This window comes from Chionomys nivalis, chromosome 25 (assembly GCF_950005125.1).
Source record: "Chionomys nivalis chromosome 25, mChiNiv1.1, whole genome shotgun sequence".
Lineage (NCBI taxonomy): Eukaryota > Metazoa > Chordata > Mammalia > Rodentia > Cricetidae > Chionomys > Chionomys nivalis.
The window spans coordinates 1,621,673-1,637,466 of record NC_080110.1 but is presented as its reverse complement, the minus strand read 5'-3'; the positions used below and the strand labels follow the sequence as shown (position 1 = coordinate 1,637,466).

At 47.2% G+C, this 15,794-nt stretch overlaps 1 protein-coding gene across 6 annotated transcripts in view; it reads left to right on the top strand.

Annotated features, from left to right (window-relative positions):
- The window catches only part of Ric8b (RIC8 guanine nucleotide exchange factor B), a 94,642-nt gene extending 82,390 nt beyond the window's left edge, over positions 1 to 12,252 (top strand). For 3 of the 6 annotated variants that reach the window (XM_057757651.1, XM_057757649.1, XM_057757652.1), the window contains one exon: positions 9,016 to 12,252. In XM_057757651.1, coding sequence (XP_057613634.1) covers positions 9,016 to 9,127 — 112 coding nt within the window. In that variant the 3' untranslated portion in view covers positions 9,128 to 12,252. Of the gene's footprint in view, positions 1 to 3,131; positions 3,271 to 3,867; positions 4,042 to 9,015 lie in introns of all 6 variants that reach the window. The other 3 variants (XR_009056340.1, XR_009056341.1, XM_057757650.1) reach the window with 3 other exon arrangements.
- The last annotated feature ends 3,542 nt before the right edge of the window (positions 12,253 to 15,794 follow it).

Below are 15,794 nucleotides of genomic sequence, written 5' to 3'. Positions count from 1 at the left end.
CTCAGACTTTGAAAGCAAAAATAAGCAGGAAGCTGGAGTGCGGTGTAGGTAGGAAGTCCAGTGCCTGACACAGCCCCCTGCCCCCAGCACCCAGCAGCAGCGCATACACTGACCTGGCCTTAGGCCAGTGTGGGCCAAGGACAGGGGCATTTTCATCGCAGTTCTGTTTCCTCGCAGCCCCTTTATTTCCCTAATCGACACCGGTGGACTGATCTCACCCTCCATTCTCACTCCAGCTCTGTTTACCAAGTCACTTTGCCTGTTTGCTTACACAGGACACTGGCTGAAATTGCGTGTAAACAGACAATACCTATTCTGCCACCACCTCCTTCTCCCATGCATTCCCTGGCACTAACCATGCTTCCAGTCCCACCCCCATTTTTGCCAGCCATATTGGTATGTGGGACATAGCTTTCTTAATTCTGGCATCAAGTCTAAAGTTATGAGATTGATGGATAAAAAGTAGCATACATAACTTTTTCCATATAAATAAATTCTATTGCTCAACTTACAAAAATACCAAAACTTGTACTTGCACATGCCTTTGTGAGAAGCTAGTCAGGATATGCCCTTCAAGTGCATTTTAGAACACAGCCCGCCCTTTTGAGGCGGTATGAGACCTGATATGACACCAGAGTGCAAAGATCTTAATGGTTTAGGTCAGGAGATCATTTGGATCTGCACTGTCCGTCGTAGGAACCACTACTCCATGACTACTAGCATGACTACTACTAAACCCTTGAAGTGTGGTTAATCCAAATCAGAATGTCCTCTGAAGACAAAAAGGGAGTGGAAAGTGTCTCATTGATTATTTAGTAGCTTATGTGTTTAAAATGACCAATTTTTGTCTGGGATTAAATTAAATTTAGCTTTGAAATCAATTTTACCTCCCGTTACTTTTCTGTCTGGCTAGCTGGCCATTGACCACTGACATTCAACCCCCGTGGCTGGTCGGCTCATGTTTCTGACTACAGCACTGTTCTCCCTCATGACGGTGCCATGAAATCTCAATTAAGGAAGCTCGGTGCTTTCAGCTGACATGCCCTTACAAGAACGAGAGGACTCTTTTGAGAGGCTTTAAGTCTGCTCCTCTTTAGGTTGGCTAGACACCAGAGCACGATGTCATGTGCCCTTTGTATTCCTTATTGGAGTCACTGAGTGCTTGGTTACAGCACAAGCTGAAATGGCTTTTGACAGTTAGCAAAACACAAAATAAAAATAGCCTCCTTCCTAGCTGCCTGCCTTTTAACGTTCAGATTTTCCTGATTGGAAAGATTATTAGAATTTCCGTTTGTGCTGCTTCCTTCAGTGGAGTTTGCTGGCCTGCAGACCTCATGTAATTGTGTTAACGTAGACAACAGAGCAGAGAAGTTTCCTCACAATGTCACCGAGACATGAGGGTGTCATTATTTAAGGTGAACTAACCAGTGTTCTTTCAGCAGTGCCCCTGCCTTCCCCCCACTGCTCCTCACTGCGCTGACTAACATGGGTAGTGGCAGAGTCTCAGGAGCTTTGCATGCTATCTTCTAACAGAAATGAGAATAATAAAAAACTAATTCAGTGCTTCAAAATGTAAAAATCAAAACAAAAAAAAAAAGCTATGTGTGCTCCCTGTTGTCATGAGACAATCCTGTGGTCTAAGTAGGATGGGAGGCATCATTGAGGAGTGAGCCGTCACAGGTTAAGGGCTGACTCAAGAGCAGCCGTAAGATGACCCCTCCAGAACTCCCAGATAGTATGCTGTTCTGACAAGTTACCAGCTACTCTCAGCAGTTTGTAAATGAATGCGAAGCACCAAAGGCCAGCAGTGAGCAGGTCTGCTTTGACGTACTGCAGGTTATGGTGGAAAAGCATCACGCACCCCAGTTTCCTGCTCCATGTCAGATGCTGCGTCACTAGCTAAAGAACTGGCTTTATGAGGGAAGCAGTAAAAGTCCTAAGATACTTTGTTAAAACTGGGTTTGGGCATTCTTTTTAAAAGAGAATGAGTATGGCACCCACGTCATCACACTACTGAATCTTCACTTTAAAGTAGCTTCGCTGTGGGAATTTTTAGTTCCCAGTCCCATTACAAAGTGGAAGGCTGTGGTGTTGTGAGCAGGTCACGGCGTCCATCTATCTTGGGGTCAGCATACTCACACAGCGTATTTCCTTTTCCACTAGTGCCCTAACTTAGAACGTAATAAGGGCTGACGAAAAGGTCTCAATTATTTATTAAGATGCAATTGGAAGGCCTTTTTCTTGTGGTAAAGCCACCATTCTCAGTGTTCCTTTTCTGTCATTGTCCTGGTGAAAGAGCATTTGCACTCGGAAGCCACTGATAAAATGTAAAGCATCAGTGTCCACACGGCGAAGGTCACCCCTCCCCCACGGCATCAACAGGGTTCTGTGACTGTCAGTCAGCAGTGTCCACACGTGAAGGCCATCCCGCCCCACGGCATCAACAGGATTCTGTGACTGTCAGCAGTGTCCACCCGCGAAGGCCACCCTCCCCTCCCCCCCACAGCATCAACAGCGTTCTGTGACTGTCAGTCAGCAGTGTCCACACACGGCGAAGGCCACCCCTCCCTCACGGCATCAACAGCGTTCTGTGACTGTCAGCAGGGCTGTCACAGCGCAAGAAGCCCAGGTCTCAGTCCCATGCACCCTCTGGGCTGGCAGGATCCATCCCCGTAGGCATCCTACATTAATTAAAATACTTCATTTATATACTAATGCTTCATCCCATCTTCCAAAGGCCAAAAGGAATTAAATATGAAATGGCTAATTTAACATGTCAGGGCTCTTTTTCCAGGCCAACCTCACATTAAGAACAGGAATCCTTGTGTCAAAGTAATGGTTCCCAATTATCTTGTCTTGGGTTTTGTTATACATTGAACAGAAGTCAACAAAACAAGTAACAGAACCTGTCTAACTAGCAGCACCCTCATTAGAGCAGAGAATTAATCAGGGGTGATTAAAGGAAGCAGTTTCCCCCTTTTTCTCCTTTTCTAACCATAGAACAAAATATGTTAGACAAAAGGATCGGAACTATTATGCAGTACTCAATTAGAGGGAGGTGAATAGGTCTCTAACATGCTGTTTTATCAAAAGAGCAGACTGGTGTTTGCATGACTGTTGTTTCATTACAGACCCTGTCATTAATTCCATGTGTCAATACTGCCCTGTAGTACACAGAGCAGACAAGAAAGAAGAGCCCTTGAAAACAAGGGAATGATTTTTGAGTCGTTATCAAGCTAAGTGGCAAGCGGGAAGCTGAAACTCGTATAGGTAAATTCGAAGGGACTCTTGGGAGACCTACAAGTGGGAACAAGGATGTGTTTTTACCAGCTGCTTGACTATGTCCTGCTTTCACCAAGTACACTTGAGCCCAATGCTTTATTTATATTACACAGAACATACGCTGTGGGCAAGAGTAGTGTCTCGCTTCCAGGTCAAGTAAGGTGTCACTCACACACACACACCTGACCTGTTCTGTAACATGCACCGTGCAGTTGGGCATGCTGTTATCCGAGCCCCAATGTTGCACCATGACTGCTGGGGTCCGCACATAGGACCCTGAAGCCCTAAAACACTGACCACCTCCACAGTTCTGAAGAGCTATCACAGAGTACCATCCCAGCAGGAAAATGTTAAAATACAGAAAAATGTATTTAAAGAACAGAAAAATTTAAATATGTTTAAATCCCATAAGTCTCCACCCCTTTTTGGTTTCCATTGGCAGTCCCAAAGGTTAGGCTGGGGCCAAAGTAGGGTTTCTTTCCTTGGACGTACTTTATCTGTGTCCTCTTGCCTGGCCACACCCTTACAGACTATGGTTCCTTATCGTTTAGTAAGATCAAATTTCTAAATGATGTTTCGTTCCAGTTGAACATTCTTGGAGGCTTATCTCTTCCCTGGCCAGATGCCTGATCAGATGAGAAGCCCGCCATGATACTGTCCCAGTGCCTAGAATGGGCTCTTTATCCAGTAGACATCACTGTACTTTTTGGTGATAACGGGGGCAGTCGTAACTGTTAAGGCCTGTGTATAGCATTGAAGGTAAGTGTGGAGCAGTTGTTGTTTGTGAATATCGTATTCCTGATACCATTTCAACCATGATGCTTTATTAGACACTCGGCTAGCATGTTTTATAGTAAAATGACCAGTGAGGGCCGTGATGCAGTCTGGACCCTGCGAGAGGCGCCTGCCAGTGCTTCAGCAGTGGTCCCTCCCCGCTGATGGGCTGACCGTTGGGGGTAGAATATCTTGATTAGGAGAAAGGCCTAGGATGGTGATTGAGTATCTTAAAACCCCAGGAGCTTTGTATGCGATTTGAAATTTAGTAGCCTGATACTTATTTTTAAAATCAGTATAGAATAGTGTGGATCATCTTGTCCACCCCCTCATTTTATAGCTCAAGAGGCAAATGACTTGCTCAGGGTCTTGTGACAGATCAGCAGACTGTACGAGGCCAGAGTCTCTGACTGATGTAGGACTCTGAGTCCGTACCAGGTAGTGGTGGACAGCAAGGACGCCTCACTTGTTCTGGGGCTGACTCAAGGAAGCTACCACAGCTGGCAGGAATGCTTCCTGGCATGTGGTCCTCTGCCGTTCTCCACTTCTGCCATGGCCCATGTACTACATCCTTGCAGGAAACACTCACCAAGCACCTACTGTGTGCTCTGTCCTAGACCAGATACATGAAAACCACAGCCCGAGAAGACGTGGACTCTGCCTTCAAGTTGAGAGCAGTAAACCTTTGGAAAGCATTCTGCAGGGTCTCGTAGGGATTAGGAATCCTTTCCTGATTCTGTAAATCTTGATGAAAACAAATTTGCTTACAGACTTCACCTGTGTCTTGTTCATGACTTAGTTATGAGAAGCCTGTATGATCATGACTTTTGTGAAAAGACCAGCTACATGTAGCTTACAGGTGCTTAACTGAAGCTGTGCTCTGTAAGGCCCTCTGCCAGAGCGCAGGAGGATATTAAAACTGACTAAAGCATAGAATGGTTTCTTTTAGTATGTCAGAGCAGCATTGTTTGCTGCCTTCAAACTTGATAGTAATGGTTATTGTTAATATATACACTTAAATATGGAAGGTGACTCTTGAGAGTACTCAGTCCAGTTTCAGCCTTGGAGCCCAGGTCTCTAGCCCCTCTTTCCTGCCTCAGCACTTCTGAGCTCCCGTTCTTTTCCTCAGCCGAGCCGGCCTGCTTGCCAGTCCCGCACATGACTAACTCTCTTGTGTGCCTTTGCTTGACTGATTCTGCTTCCGGGATGCCTTTCTTCTGTGATGCGTGTCTTCACTGCCGTTACGGTGTGGCCTCCAGTCTGCCTCCTGCAGAGAGCCGTAGTAACATGTCCCCTTTCCTTCCGTGTCCTTTCTGTGTGTGCATCGCCAGGTGACAGTGGAGGGCGCTGCCGTGGCGTCCTCTGTCCATATCTTACTGACCTGGGCACAAACAGACCTCAGGAAACTAAGATATCCCCATCCACCAGGCCATGAGCAGTGTCTAGAGCAGAGATTGTGTTTGGCGTTTGTAGTTTGCTGTGCTAGCTCAGGATAGAGAAGAACAGAAAAGTTAGACGTAAGAATATGAGAAGCAATCCAGGTCCATGGGTAAAGCAGTCACAAGCTAGTAAGTGATCATTTCTGCTCCCAAACAGGACAAGAAATTTTCTTGAACACATTCCACACATAGCAGGAGTCTGCTGGTGAGCTGGAAGGCTCTGCCTGTCAATCATCCTAGCTTGTTGATCTGCTGTTTTGTGATCCCTTTGGTATTGTTTAATGTGTGTGTGTATTCTCTTCCACACTGACTGAAGCTTCTTGAGGACAGGGACCACGTCTGTTATTTACCTCTGTGTACTCTTCCCCCACCACCCCTCACACTATTTTATCAGGAAGGGGAAGCCTCCTGTAAACACAAGGAACTAGAGTAAAGCTTGTGGGTTCTGATTCTATCCCAGCCGTTACACTGCACACTTTCTATGTGTAGTCTGTAGTGTGTGCCTTCATGATTGCTTAGTGAGGTGTTTCTGATCCATTCTACTGAGAATGAAATCCAAGTTTAGAGTTTTCAGGTCTTTAGGTAATGAGCTGTCGATCTAGAATTAAAAACCAGGTCTGGCTTTAGAACCTGTATATGCTTTTCACTTCCCAGAGTAAATCCTTGAGTCCTCTCCAGGCCCCAGAACTCTTTGATCTGTCCTGGTGCTGTTGTTGCTACCACTGCGATGCTGGGACTTCATGTCCTCACTGGGAAGTCGGCAGAGCTGTGTTACCATGACCCCGTTTCAGAGACTTGCCCAAGATCTCACACTGGAAGGTGGAAGAGTCCAGATCTTAGACTCGCTCTTCCCACGCGTCACAGTGCTGTCTTAATTTATTTGCATGAATGCATGACTGTGGCCAGGGTGCACTGAAGTCTTTCCTACAGAAATGTCAGTAGACACGGACATTGCATGGAGCCGTGTGCAAGGTGATACAGGGCACCCCTAAATGCTGGAGAACAGTTAACAAGTGAGAATTAAAAGATGGGTGCCCTTTATTCTGTAAATTAACTCTTGTAAATTCTCCATAAAACTAAGATTCTGAGCTATTCCCAGTTGTAAAGTTGGACTAAAGAGTAGGAAGTCGCTGGGCTGTTCACACACTGGCAGCTGGTCCCAGTATGGACCTGTTCCTATGGAAATGTAATTGTGTTAGTCAGTGGTGTGTCTGCCAGGCAGTTCCTCGCTGCCTTTGGTCGGGCCCCTGCCGGTTCTGCTTCTGCCTTCCCTACCGTCCCTCACAGCCGTCAGTTACCAGCACCTTTAAACCTAAGTCATTTGGTTCTAAAGTTTCGTGTTTGGTTGACGTGGGTTTGGGTTTTTGAACTTTTGAGCCAGGCTCTTGTTTTCACAGATGTGAATTTTCTTAGCCTGCAGTGTGCTGTTCTCAACAAGGTGTCCCCTTTCCTTCACATCAGTCGTTAGGATTCAATATCACACAGTTCCTCATCATAGTCAGAACTAGAAAAACATGTATTCTCAATCGTGGCTAGGTCACAGCAGGCCGAGAGCATTGCTGGTGGCTCTCCACTGGCATTTCTAGTTTGCCACAAAGGCAGGTCAAGCTCTTTGTGTCCTGAAAAATAGCACCATTCCACCGAATCTGCCTCTGTTCTGGCTCCTGTAGGGAGTGCCTTAGTACCTGCCCTGGAGCCATAGAGACATTTAACCACTCTCCTTCCCCAGCCCCTTCCACACCTGAGGCGTGAGGCCTCTCCTTCCCACAGCCTCAGCCACAATCCATCTCTTTCATTTTCCATACACCATTACAATGGCCTCCATCCTGGTGAGTCTGCACAGCGCTCCCAGAGGGTGTGAACCAGTGGACACTCCAGGACAAATGCTAAGCTCCTTCCTTTGGCCATGTTACCCTTCCCTCTCCCCTCACTTCTGCCTTGTCCAGCCTTACAAGAGCACAAAGCAGCAAAAGCAACTTAACACAGGCACACAAGACAATGGGACCTCACAGTCTCCTCATCTGTGTGGACTTCTGCGTCCCTCGGGTAGTGCGGCCGTGCTTCTCAGGAGCCACTGTCGCACCCCATCTGTGGCCCAGGTCATCTTGGGTCTGTTTGTTTTGTCCACTCGTCAAGGGCAGCCGCTGCCGCCTGTCTTCCTCGTCTGCCCAGCAAGTGGCAGTACCTTTCACATGGCCACTGAGCAGTGAACTCGGCTGCTTTCCGTGCAGTTAGGGCGACCAGCTGAGATGGGATTTACTGCAAAGAGCACAGGACTCTGTTTCAGGAGACCTGTCCCATGCCCAACTCTGCCTCTAAGCGGCCTTGGGTAAGTGGCTCAGCCTCCTTTCAAAAAGGAGGTTGGACTGAATGATCCGTGAGGCTCCTTCCAACTTCGAGCTTTATGGTTTTGATCCTGTTTCTTACTTAGAACATGCAGGAGCCTCAGTTACCCAGCCAGCCACATTTCCCAGACTCTGGCCTCAGCAGTCATCCTCTGACGCTAGCCAGAGCCATTATATAGGCTCCTGTTCCTTTAACCCAGTCACCGAGCTGAGCTCACCTCCCCAGGCTTCACTGTGCTATCTGAAGGGACAGTAGCAAGGAGAGGGGAAGTGTTACTGTTTCCCTTCACACCAGAGCCCACCAGCATTACAGCGGCTGCATCATATTCTCAGATGGTGGTACCGTCTCCATGAAAAATAAGTTTTAAGCAACTCCCGTGCCTTCAACGCACTCACAGCCTGTTGGGAGTGGAAGGCTTGGAGTTAGCAACTCAGTAGGTAGATTTGTCACGACTTCCATACAATAATAAATACGGCCTATGAAGAGATTAAATAAATCTTTCCTGGTGCTTTTTGATTGGCTTAATCAATAATTAACCATCTTAGATGAGGCTGTAACTTGTGGAGTGGATACAATTGGATTAGGTGAAGACAGTTGGGGAGCTTTGAAGAGATTAAAAATGGCTGTCAATCCCATAATTAAACTGCCACAAACAAAAGCAATGGTGTTTTAAACGAGAAAAAGGAAAGAAAACGTGGGGAAATTCAGCTGATTTGAAATGAATCCACAAGTATTCATTGAGTCAGAGATGGTGGGAACAAAACCAAATTTGACAAATTGATTCCATTAAATGAAACATGCATTTAATTCTAAGTTGGGCAGGTGAAACTCTGGCAGCTTCAACTTCTCTAAAACAAATGAATCCACAAGAGGGAAAAAAAAGTTAATTATTCAAAACAGAAAAGACCTGCTCCTTGTCCTGAGCCCATTTGGACCTTGACTTTTCATACTTTAATTGGCTTAGTGGGTTTGGCTTGTGTGAATGAAGTCTTTCATCTCCTCTTTTTCTTTCCATGCCCCTTTCATCTTCCTATCACAAACAGAGAGAGAGCTTGAGAGAAAATACTTTGGGTTTTAGAGACTTCTCCTTTTAAAAGGACGTGGCTCTGGGTGGGGGAGGGGTGTGTGTGATGCTGGTGAATACTTTTTTCTCTTTCTTTTATCTCTTTTCCAGAGAGGAGTTGCTTAAACCAATGGGACTAAAACCTGATGGGACAATAACGCCTTTGGAGGAAGCTCTCAGCCAGTATTCCGTCATCGAGGAGACCAGCTCCGACACGGACTGAAGAGCACCGTCGCCTGTTCCACTCTCAATATGGCTTTTATCAGCATCTTCTCTCTGTAGCTCCAGGGGAATCTTCTTCTCTAAAACATGTATGCCCTTGCTTTGGCTAGAAACACATTAGCTGGTTTCCTTTGGGAACCCAGCATATTTAAGAGGTGGTCCTGTGTTCTCTGCAACATCGAGGCATCCACACAGAGCTGGAGTTAGGCAGAGTCGCGGGCTAGGAGCAGAAACGGTCATTCCATTTCATCAGGATGCAGTGTGGGACTTCACTCTGCACAGCAGCCTGGTCCAGCCTGGCAGTCCTGTTGCCGGGATTCCTAGCTGAAGATTCAGCCATGTCCTTCCACCCACTCATGTAAACCGCCCCTTCTGAGTCTCTCCAGAACCCGAGGCACATGAGCGCCTGTGGAGCTAGTACCAAGGGCTGAGGCAGGGGACTCCTCGGTGACCCAGCCCCACACTTCCTTTCAGTTTTGTATACACGTGGAAACATACGCACAGAGCCCCAGACTTATAAAGTTTGTATGTCACCCCGCTAAACTTGAGAACACAGCTCTCCTGAGGAGTTAGATGACGGCTTCGTTCCAGGCAGCTACACGTGCCTATTTATCCCTCATGTCTCTGAACACTACACGTACCGTAGGGCTGGGCCACCATCCGTACTGTCGCATCCAGAGCGCACGCGCATTCTGAGCTCTCAGGGTGCCGAGTGCACACTCATCCTCCAGGCAACAGAGAGGATGGGGCTACCCAGTAGTGGGGTTCTCATGGCCTGTGCTGGGGGTAGGGAGCCAACAGCACCATTTGTACATAAAGGTCATTCGTATGTCACGTTTTAAACAAGGGTCTCTGTGTGTATTTGTGTGTGTGTTCTTTCTACCATATGTGATCAGTTTAATGGTAACTTTATTTATTTAAAAAAGAAACACAAATAGTTACTATTAAACTGATTAAGGCTGTTTATTTTTACTCTTAGAAATGGTCATATGAAGTAGATGTGCAATCATGTAGACAGTGGGCCAAGTTGATCAGTGGCTAAAGTTGAAAAGGGGTTGGTTTCCTTTCATATATGTATGTATGTGTAGGTACGTATACATGCATATATGCACACACATAGATTATGTGCTTAACCACTGCCTTTTAAAACTTTAAATTAAATAAAACATTGGGGATGATTCAATTTAGTCATCTGTGTGTGTGTGTGTTTCTTTATGGGTACCATTGCCCGGTTTATGTTTGAGAGTGTTTTTCCGTCTGTTCCCTCACTTGTCATCACATACCCTCTTCTTTAATGGGCAAAGCGTGCGTAGTACCAGTGAGAATGGTTTTATCCTAAATTATTCCTGACAAAGCTGCACATCAGGAATTGAATAGCAAAAGGCCTTTGAGCTGTCAGAGGTGTAAGTTTCTTAAAATTTACTCAGAGGAGAACCCTTAAAGAACATTGCATCACTAAGATTTACGTTTATTTCTAACGTGTGATTGCTTGGGCTTTAAAAGCCCCCCCCCCATTCCCCTCACCCCAGCACACACACACAAAAGCAGAAAGAGTTTACTAGACTTAAGTAGGCGCACTGAAAGCAAAGGAGGCCCACTGAGGGCGGAAGGCCTGGACCCATTCGTCACAGTGCAGATGGGGTCGGGTGCATGTCAGGATGGGAGAGAAACCCGCTGTCCAAGGCAGAGCAAACCCGGGACTCTACGTACCTCAAGAGTCAACCCAGAAAATACTGTGTGTGATGCTGTGGCCATAGACGTATTTCCTAATGACCCGCTCTGATCAATCAAATTCAGAAGACTTGTAAGCGACCAGGAAGAGGACATGCCTTACAGGGTTCCCACCATCATTGGGAAGAACTTGTGTCCATGTCTTAGCCAATGGCATATGCAGTTTTCATTTTATTTGGCAATTCATGATTTTAGCTTAAGTGGAAAAATCCAGAGCAAGGGAATTTATAATTATTTTGTTATTTCATTCTACAAATGCATTTTGAAAGTATTTTTATAATCTCTGGTTGGATAGCTTTTCTGTGAGTAGCTGCCTAGTACACCAGGCCGTGCCTGGTAGGGTGCCCCTCGCTGGCCCTGTGCACACGGCCGCAGCTGTGCTCCTGGACGTCCCGTGCATCCCTTTCCCTCTCTCTGTACGGGGTACTTCTTTTTCTAAAGGATTAATTCTTAGAAAGAAGGGGGATTAGTTTCGCCTCACACACAGAAAGAGCACTGAGCATCCAGTTCCGTGTCTTCTCTGTAGCTTCACTTTATCTGGAGGCAACACCTCTCCAGAGAGCTTCCCCTTGACTCCCCAGCCCAGCCGCCGGCCAGAGTCCAGCCGCAGGCTTCACGTCACCACCTTCTCCACTGTATGCCCGGCCGCTTAGCCAGAGGCTTTGAGATGGAGGCAGCATGGGCGCGGCGGTTCTCAGGCCATCTTAAGCAATAACGGTTTTAGCACAAGCAGTCTCAGTCTTTCCTACCAGGGAGGTGCCAGCATGGGCATCAGAAGCTTGGTCAGTTAGAGTTTAGATGAAGACCTGGGCACCGCTAGGTCAGAGACCAGTGGTGTGGGGCCATTCCCTCTCGAGGGAGGGTGATGGGACAGAGACCATTGCAGTCTCCAGCACTCTGCCCACACCAGACTTTGGAGGTGAAGGACAGATGGAGAAGCATGTCCTAAAACAAAGCATCCGAGCTGCTTGACGGAACAGTTCCCAGATGGCTGTGACCCTTTCAGGTGCCCAGTGGCCCTCAGTAACAGACAGGGCAGATGCTACCCTTCCTTCGTATAGGACAGGCTGAAGCTTTCTAAGTAACTAATCGCACATGAGTCTCGCTGCCTCCCAGGACTGGGGTTCAACATGCATCCCCTGTCTATCAAAGTCATACGTGCTCCTGGTAGAATGTTTGGAAAGTGCGGGAAACAGTAAAACTAATTAACTCCGAGTTGCCCCCCACCCCAGAGCATCACTGGTAATGTTTAGTATATTCCCCTTCCTGTATTTTTTCTATGCATATATAATTTATTTTACTACAAGATTGGACCATGCTGTGTTTACAGATTTGTACCCTGCTTTCTTTAACATATTGTGAGCATTTTTCCCATACCAATAAAGATTCTTTAAATGTTAATGGCTGTGACATTTCCATTACATGAAGTGTGGCAAACACTGTAGATCTCTGCAGCCAGCATTATGATCGATAACCCATCTCCCACCCATTAAAAAGATGTCACCTCTGCCTGTTAGAGCTGCAACAACTGGAGAAGAACAGGCTCATCCAGCTGTGCAGGGCTGTCCAGAAACTGTGGCGGCATGCCATGGCAGCAAGATCAGAAAGTCTTGCAAAGTGGGTAGCAAGGGTGCCTCCCAGAGGACCTGGAAATGCAAAGACGATAGCTTTGGTTGGCAGGGAGCCCGGCACCAGCTCTTTTGGAGGTGTCCCCTGTGGTTGTGAGGTGGGAGGACACTCAAGGGTGGAGAGTGACTTGCAGGAAAAGCAACGTGACACCTGCCGGAGTGTGGCGAGCACAGCACAGAGAAATGCATCGTGTTCTAGGAAGAAGTCATGGAGGTGAAGTCAGTAACAGCCGAGATGAGGCTTGAGCGAGGGGCGAGGTCCAGGAAGGACTGGGAAGAGTGTAGACATGCTGCTGAGCCTGGCGCAGTTTCCACTTTGTAATTGGCATTCTAACTTCAGCATGAACTTAACATGTACAGGAGAGAAGCTGTTCCTGCCAGAACTGCCTCAAACTGGAGCTCATAGACAAAGGCACACAGTGTGTCTATAGAGAGACTGTAGGCATGACAAGAGGTATCCCACGCTATGGGGCAGACTGGGTTGGAGGAAAGAAAGACAAGATGGAAAGCCATTGTCACAGCATCTGTAGGTAAGGAGGGTCTGAAATGGAGCATAAGAGGCATGGACGAGGGCGAATTCAAGAAATACTTTAAAACCACAATCAACACGGTCTCTTCTGAAGGCAAGAAAATTCAGATCATGGAAAATCTCAAACTCAGTGGGTTGGGAACCAGAGAGGGTAACTGGTAACTAGGAATTCTTTCCGGGGCACGAGAGGGAGTACTCAATGGTTAATAGCCCTGGATGTTGTAGAGGGCCAGCCCCGAAATGGTGGCTCTCAAACCTCTGTAACTGCATTCCCATGGAATCCAGCAAACCCACACATGGTACAGACAAACATGCCAGAAAAATACCCATACATAACAAAAAAGAACTATTTCCAGGACTTCAAAAATTTCAGGTCACTTATTAGCTTCTGTAATTTAGAAACGATCAAGCTATTTGTCTTGTAAAAGAGACTGGGTAGTCATGGGCTCAGTGCTTTGGCCGGTTCAGTTCAAGGTTAGCTGATGTCATTGCTTTGGGGCACAGCAAGGTGGCAAGTGAGTGTACTGGGACCCAATTCATCTTAGAGCCAGCAAATGGAGGCAGGGACAGAAAGGGCAGCATCCCACCAACAGGGAATGGTCCCACTGATCAGAGGCCTCCCCAATAGACCCCACCTCCCCACATTTCCATTCCTTCCCAGTAGGCCCAGGCTGAAGAATAAGCCTTTAATACATCGCCCTTTAGGGAAGAAGAGACTACAGTTCCCAAGCATTTCTATACCACACAAACTGTGCCGTGGGTGTGCAAGCACTGCATGTATACATCCTGGTATCGGGGACAGTGGAGGACTGTTTCTAAGCTTTACTGTGTTCACTGTATCCTTTTGCCTATTTGTTTTCTGTCAGAGTACACACTTTGTAGCAATTGTTTGGAAAGGAGAAGCTGGGAAATTCAGGCTTTAAAAAGATCTCATAATTGAAGACTTAAAGTCCTTGGTAACTGATATCAAAAGAAAATCAAAATTTGTTTATCTGAAGCGCCTGGAGGCGGTCAAAGAAAACAGATGGGATGGATCGCAGTTCTACTGCGGGAGGGGCGGTTACAAAAGGTTATGAAGGGATTTATAAAAACCCTGCGATGTTGGCTATGGCAGGAGGGTTTACACCATGGGAATTGGCAAGCACTGTTTACTAGGGCCTTCCCTACATCTGCAGCAGTCACCGGCAGAGCTGCAGAGAGCCTAGACTGACTTGAGGACCGGACTAACAGGTAGCTCTGACAAGGACTCCTGGTGAGGGTTGGCAAATCCTTTCTCTACCAGCCCCCAGCATACATGAAACCATGGGATTCCTGCTCTGTATGACACCCCAGAACCCCGTAATCCAAGAGTTTCCCTAAGAAGGGGTTGATCCAAAGGGTTCCAGACCTTATGCCAGCCGTGAAGACAGGGAAGAGTCCCTTCTGAGGTGGAAAAAAATAAAGGTAGGTGCCTCACACTCTGAGTCTTTGTCCAGGCAACTCTGAGAACCCTGGCACACAGCATTTTTCTTCTGGAAGAACTGGCCCAAAGAGACCTGAAGCAACAATACAGGAATCCTTCCTTAAACGGGAAGATGGCTCTTGGTGCTGTCACCACCCGCTCATGCATCAAACAGGCACCACTGCCTGCTGCAGAGGACATGAAAGCAGTGGTAAAGGCCTAGCCTTCTGCAGAGAGATAGTTCATGGATACAGCGTATCTGTGAGCGGAAGAGAGCTAAGCATCTGCTGCCGTCCCTGCACCGGTGCATGCAAAGGCGGCAACACCATCAGATGTAGAGATTCTGTGGTCTTGAGAGAATGCTTCCAACAGAGTGCTGCTGGGGCTGAGACCTGAGAGAAGCCACAAGAACACTGAAGGCACAGCAGGTGCATGGGCCCTGTCGCAGTCCTGGTCTGACCAGGGAACTGTAGTATCTGTCTCTGGGTTTTTATTATTTGTGCTGCACCTCCCAGTGTTAATACTTCCTAGAACAGAACTAAAAGGGAAAGTGACCCTACCGTGCCAGAAGGTGAGGCCAGAGCCGCACAGCAGATTAGGCCAACTTTGGAGGAGAAGCAGTGAGCCCTGTGGTGCCCCCAAGTCGATGTTCCATGTCTCTTCAGTTTGAAAAGATAGCCAAAGGTCACTGGATCTTGAGGAAATTCTCACATGAAAAAAGAGGCCAAGACCGAAAAGATGAGGAGCCTTTCCTCCTCTACGGATTAGTGACTAATTCTGACTGCGGGCTTCAGCTTTACCCAGAAAGGAAAGATCAAGGAAGCGATACCCAAAAGTAAGGTAGGGCCAAAGAGCAAGCAAGGAAAAATGGTGGTCAGAGAGCAGCGAGCATGGCGCATGGCGGGGACACTATCTGAAAGGACACTTGGGTCCTCTGAGGAGAGAAATGACACCGGGGCTAAACAGACACTGTGTGGAAAGTAGACTCTATACGGTAACAGTCAGTACACATGTGCATGCAGAGGGGTGTGCGCGCGTGTGTGTGTGTGTGTGTGTGTGTGAGAGAGAGAGAGAGAGAGACAGAGACAGAGACAGAGAGAGACAGAGAGAGATCACGTGCGCACGCGTCTCACCTCACGTTCTTAGGACTAATACTGGACTACAGTATTCACTCTGGCAAGGCCTGTGACGGATCTTTGTATATCTAATCAGTCTTCACCACAAGCTAGGGCTTAGCTGCTGTTCTTATTCTTCATCTGCTGGTGGGATATGGAGGCTGAGAAGGCAAAGTCTGACCTGGTTAGCCGTGAGTTTAGTGGTTAGCACAGAGGAGAGAATC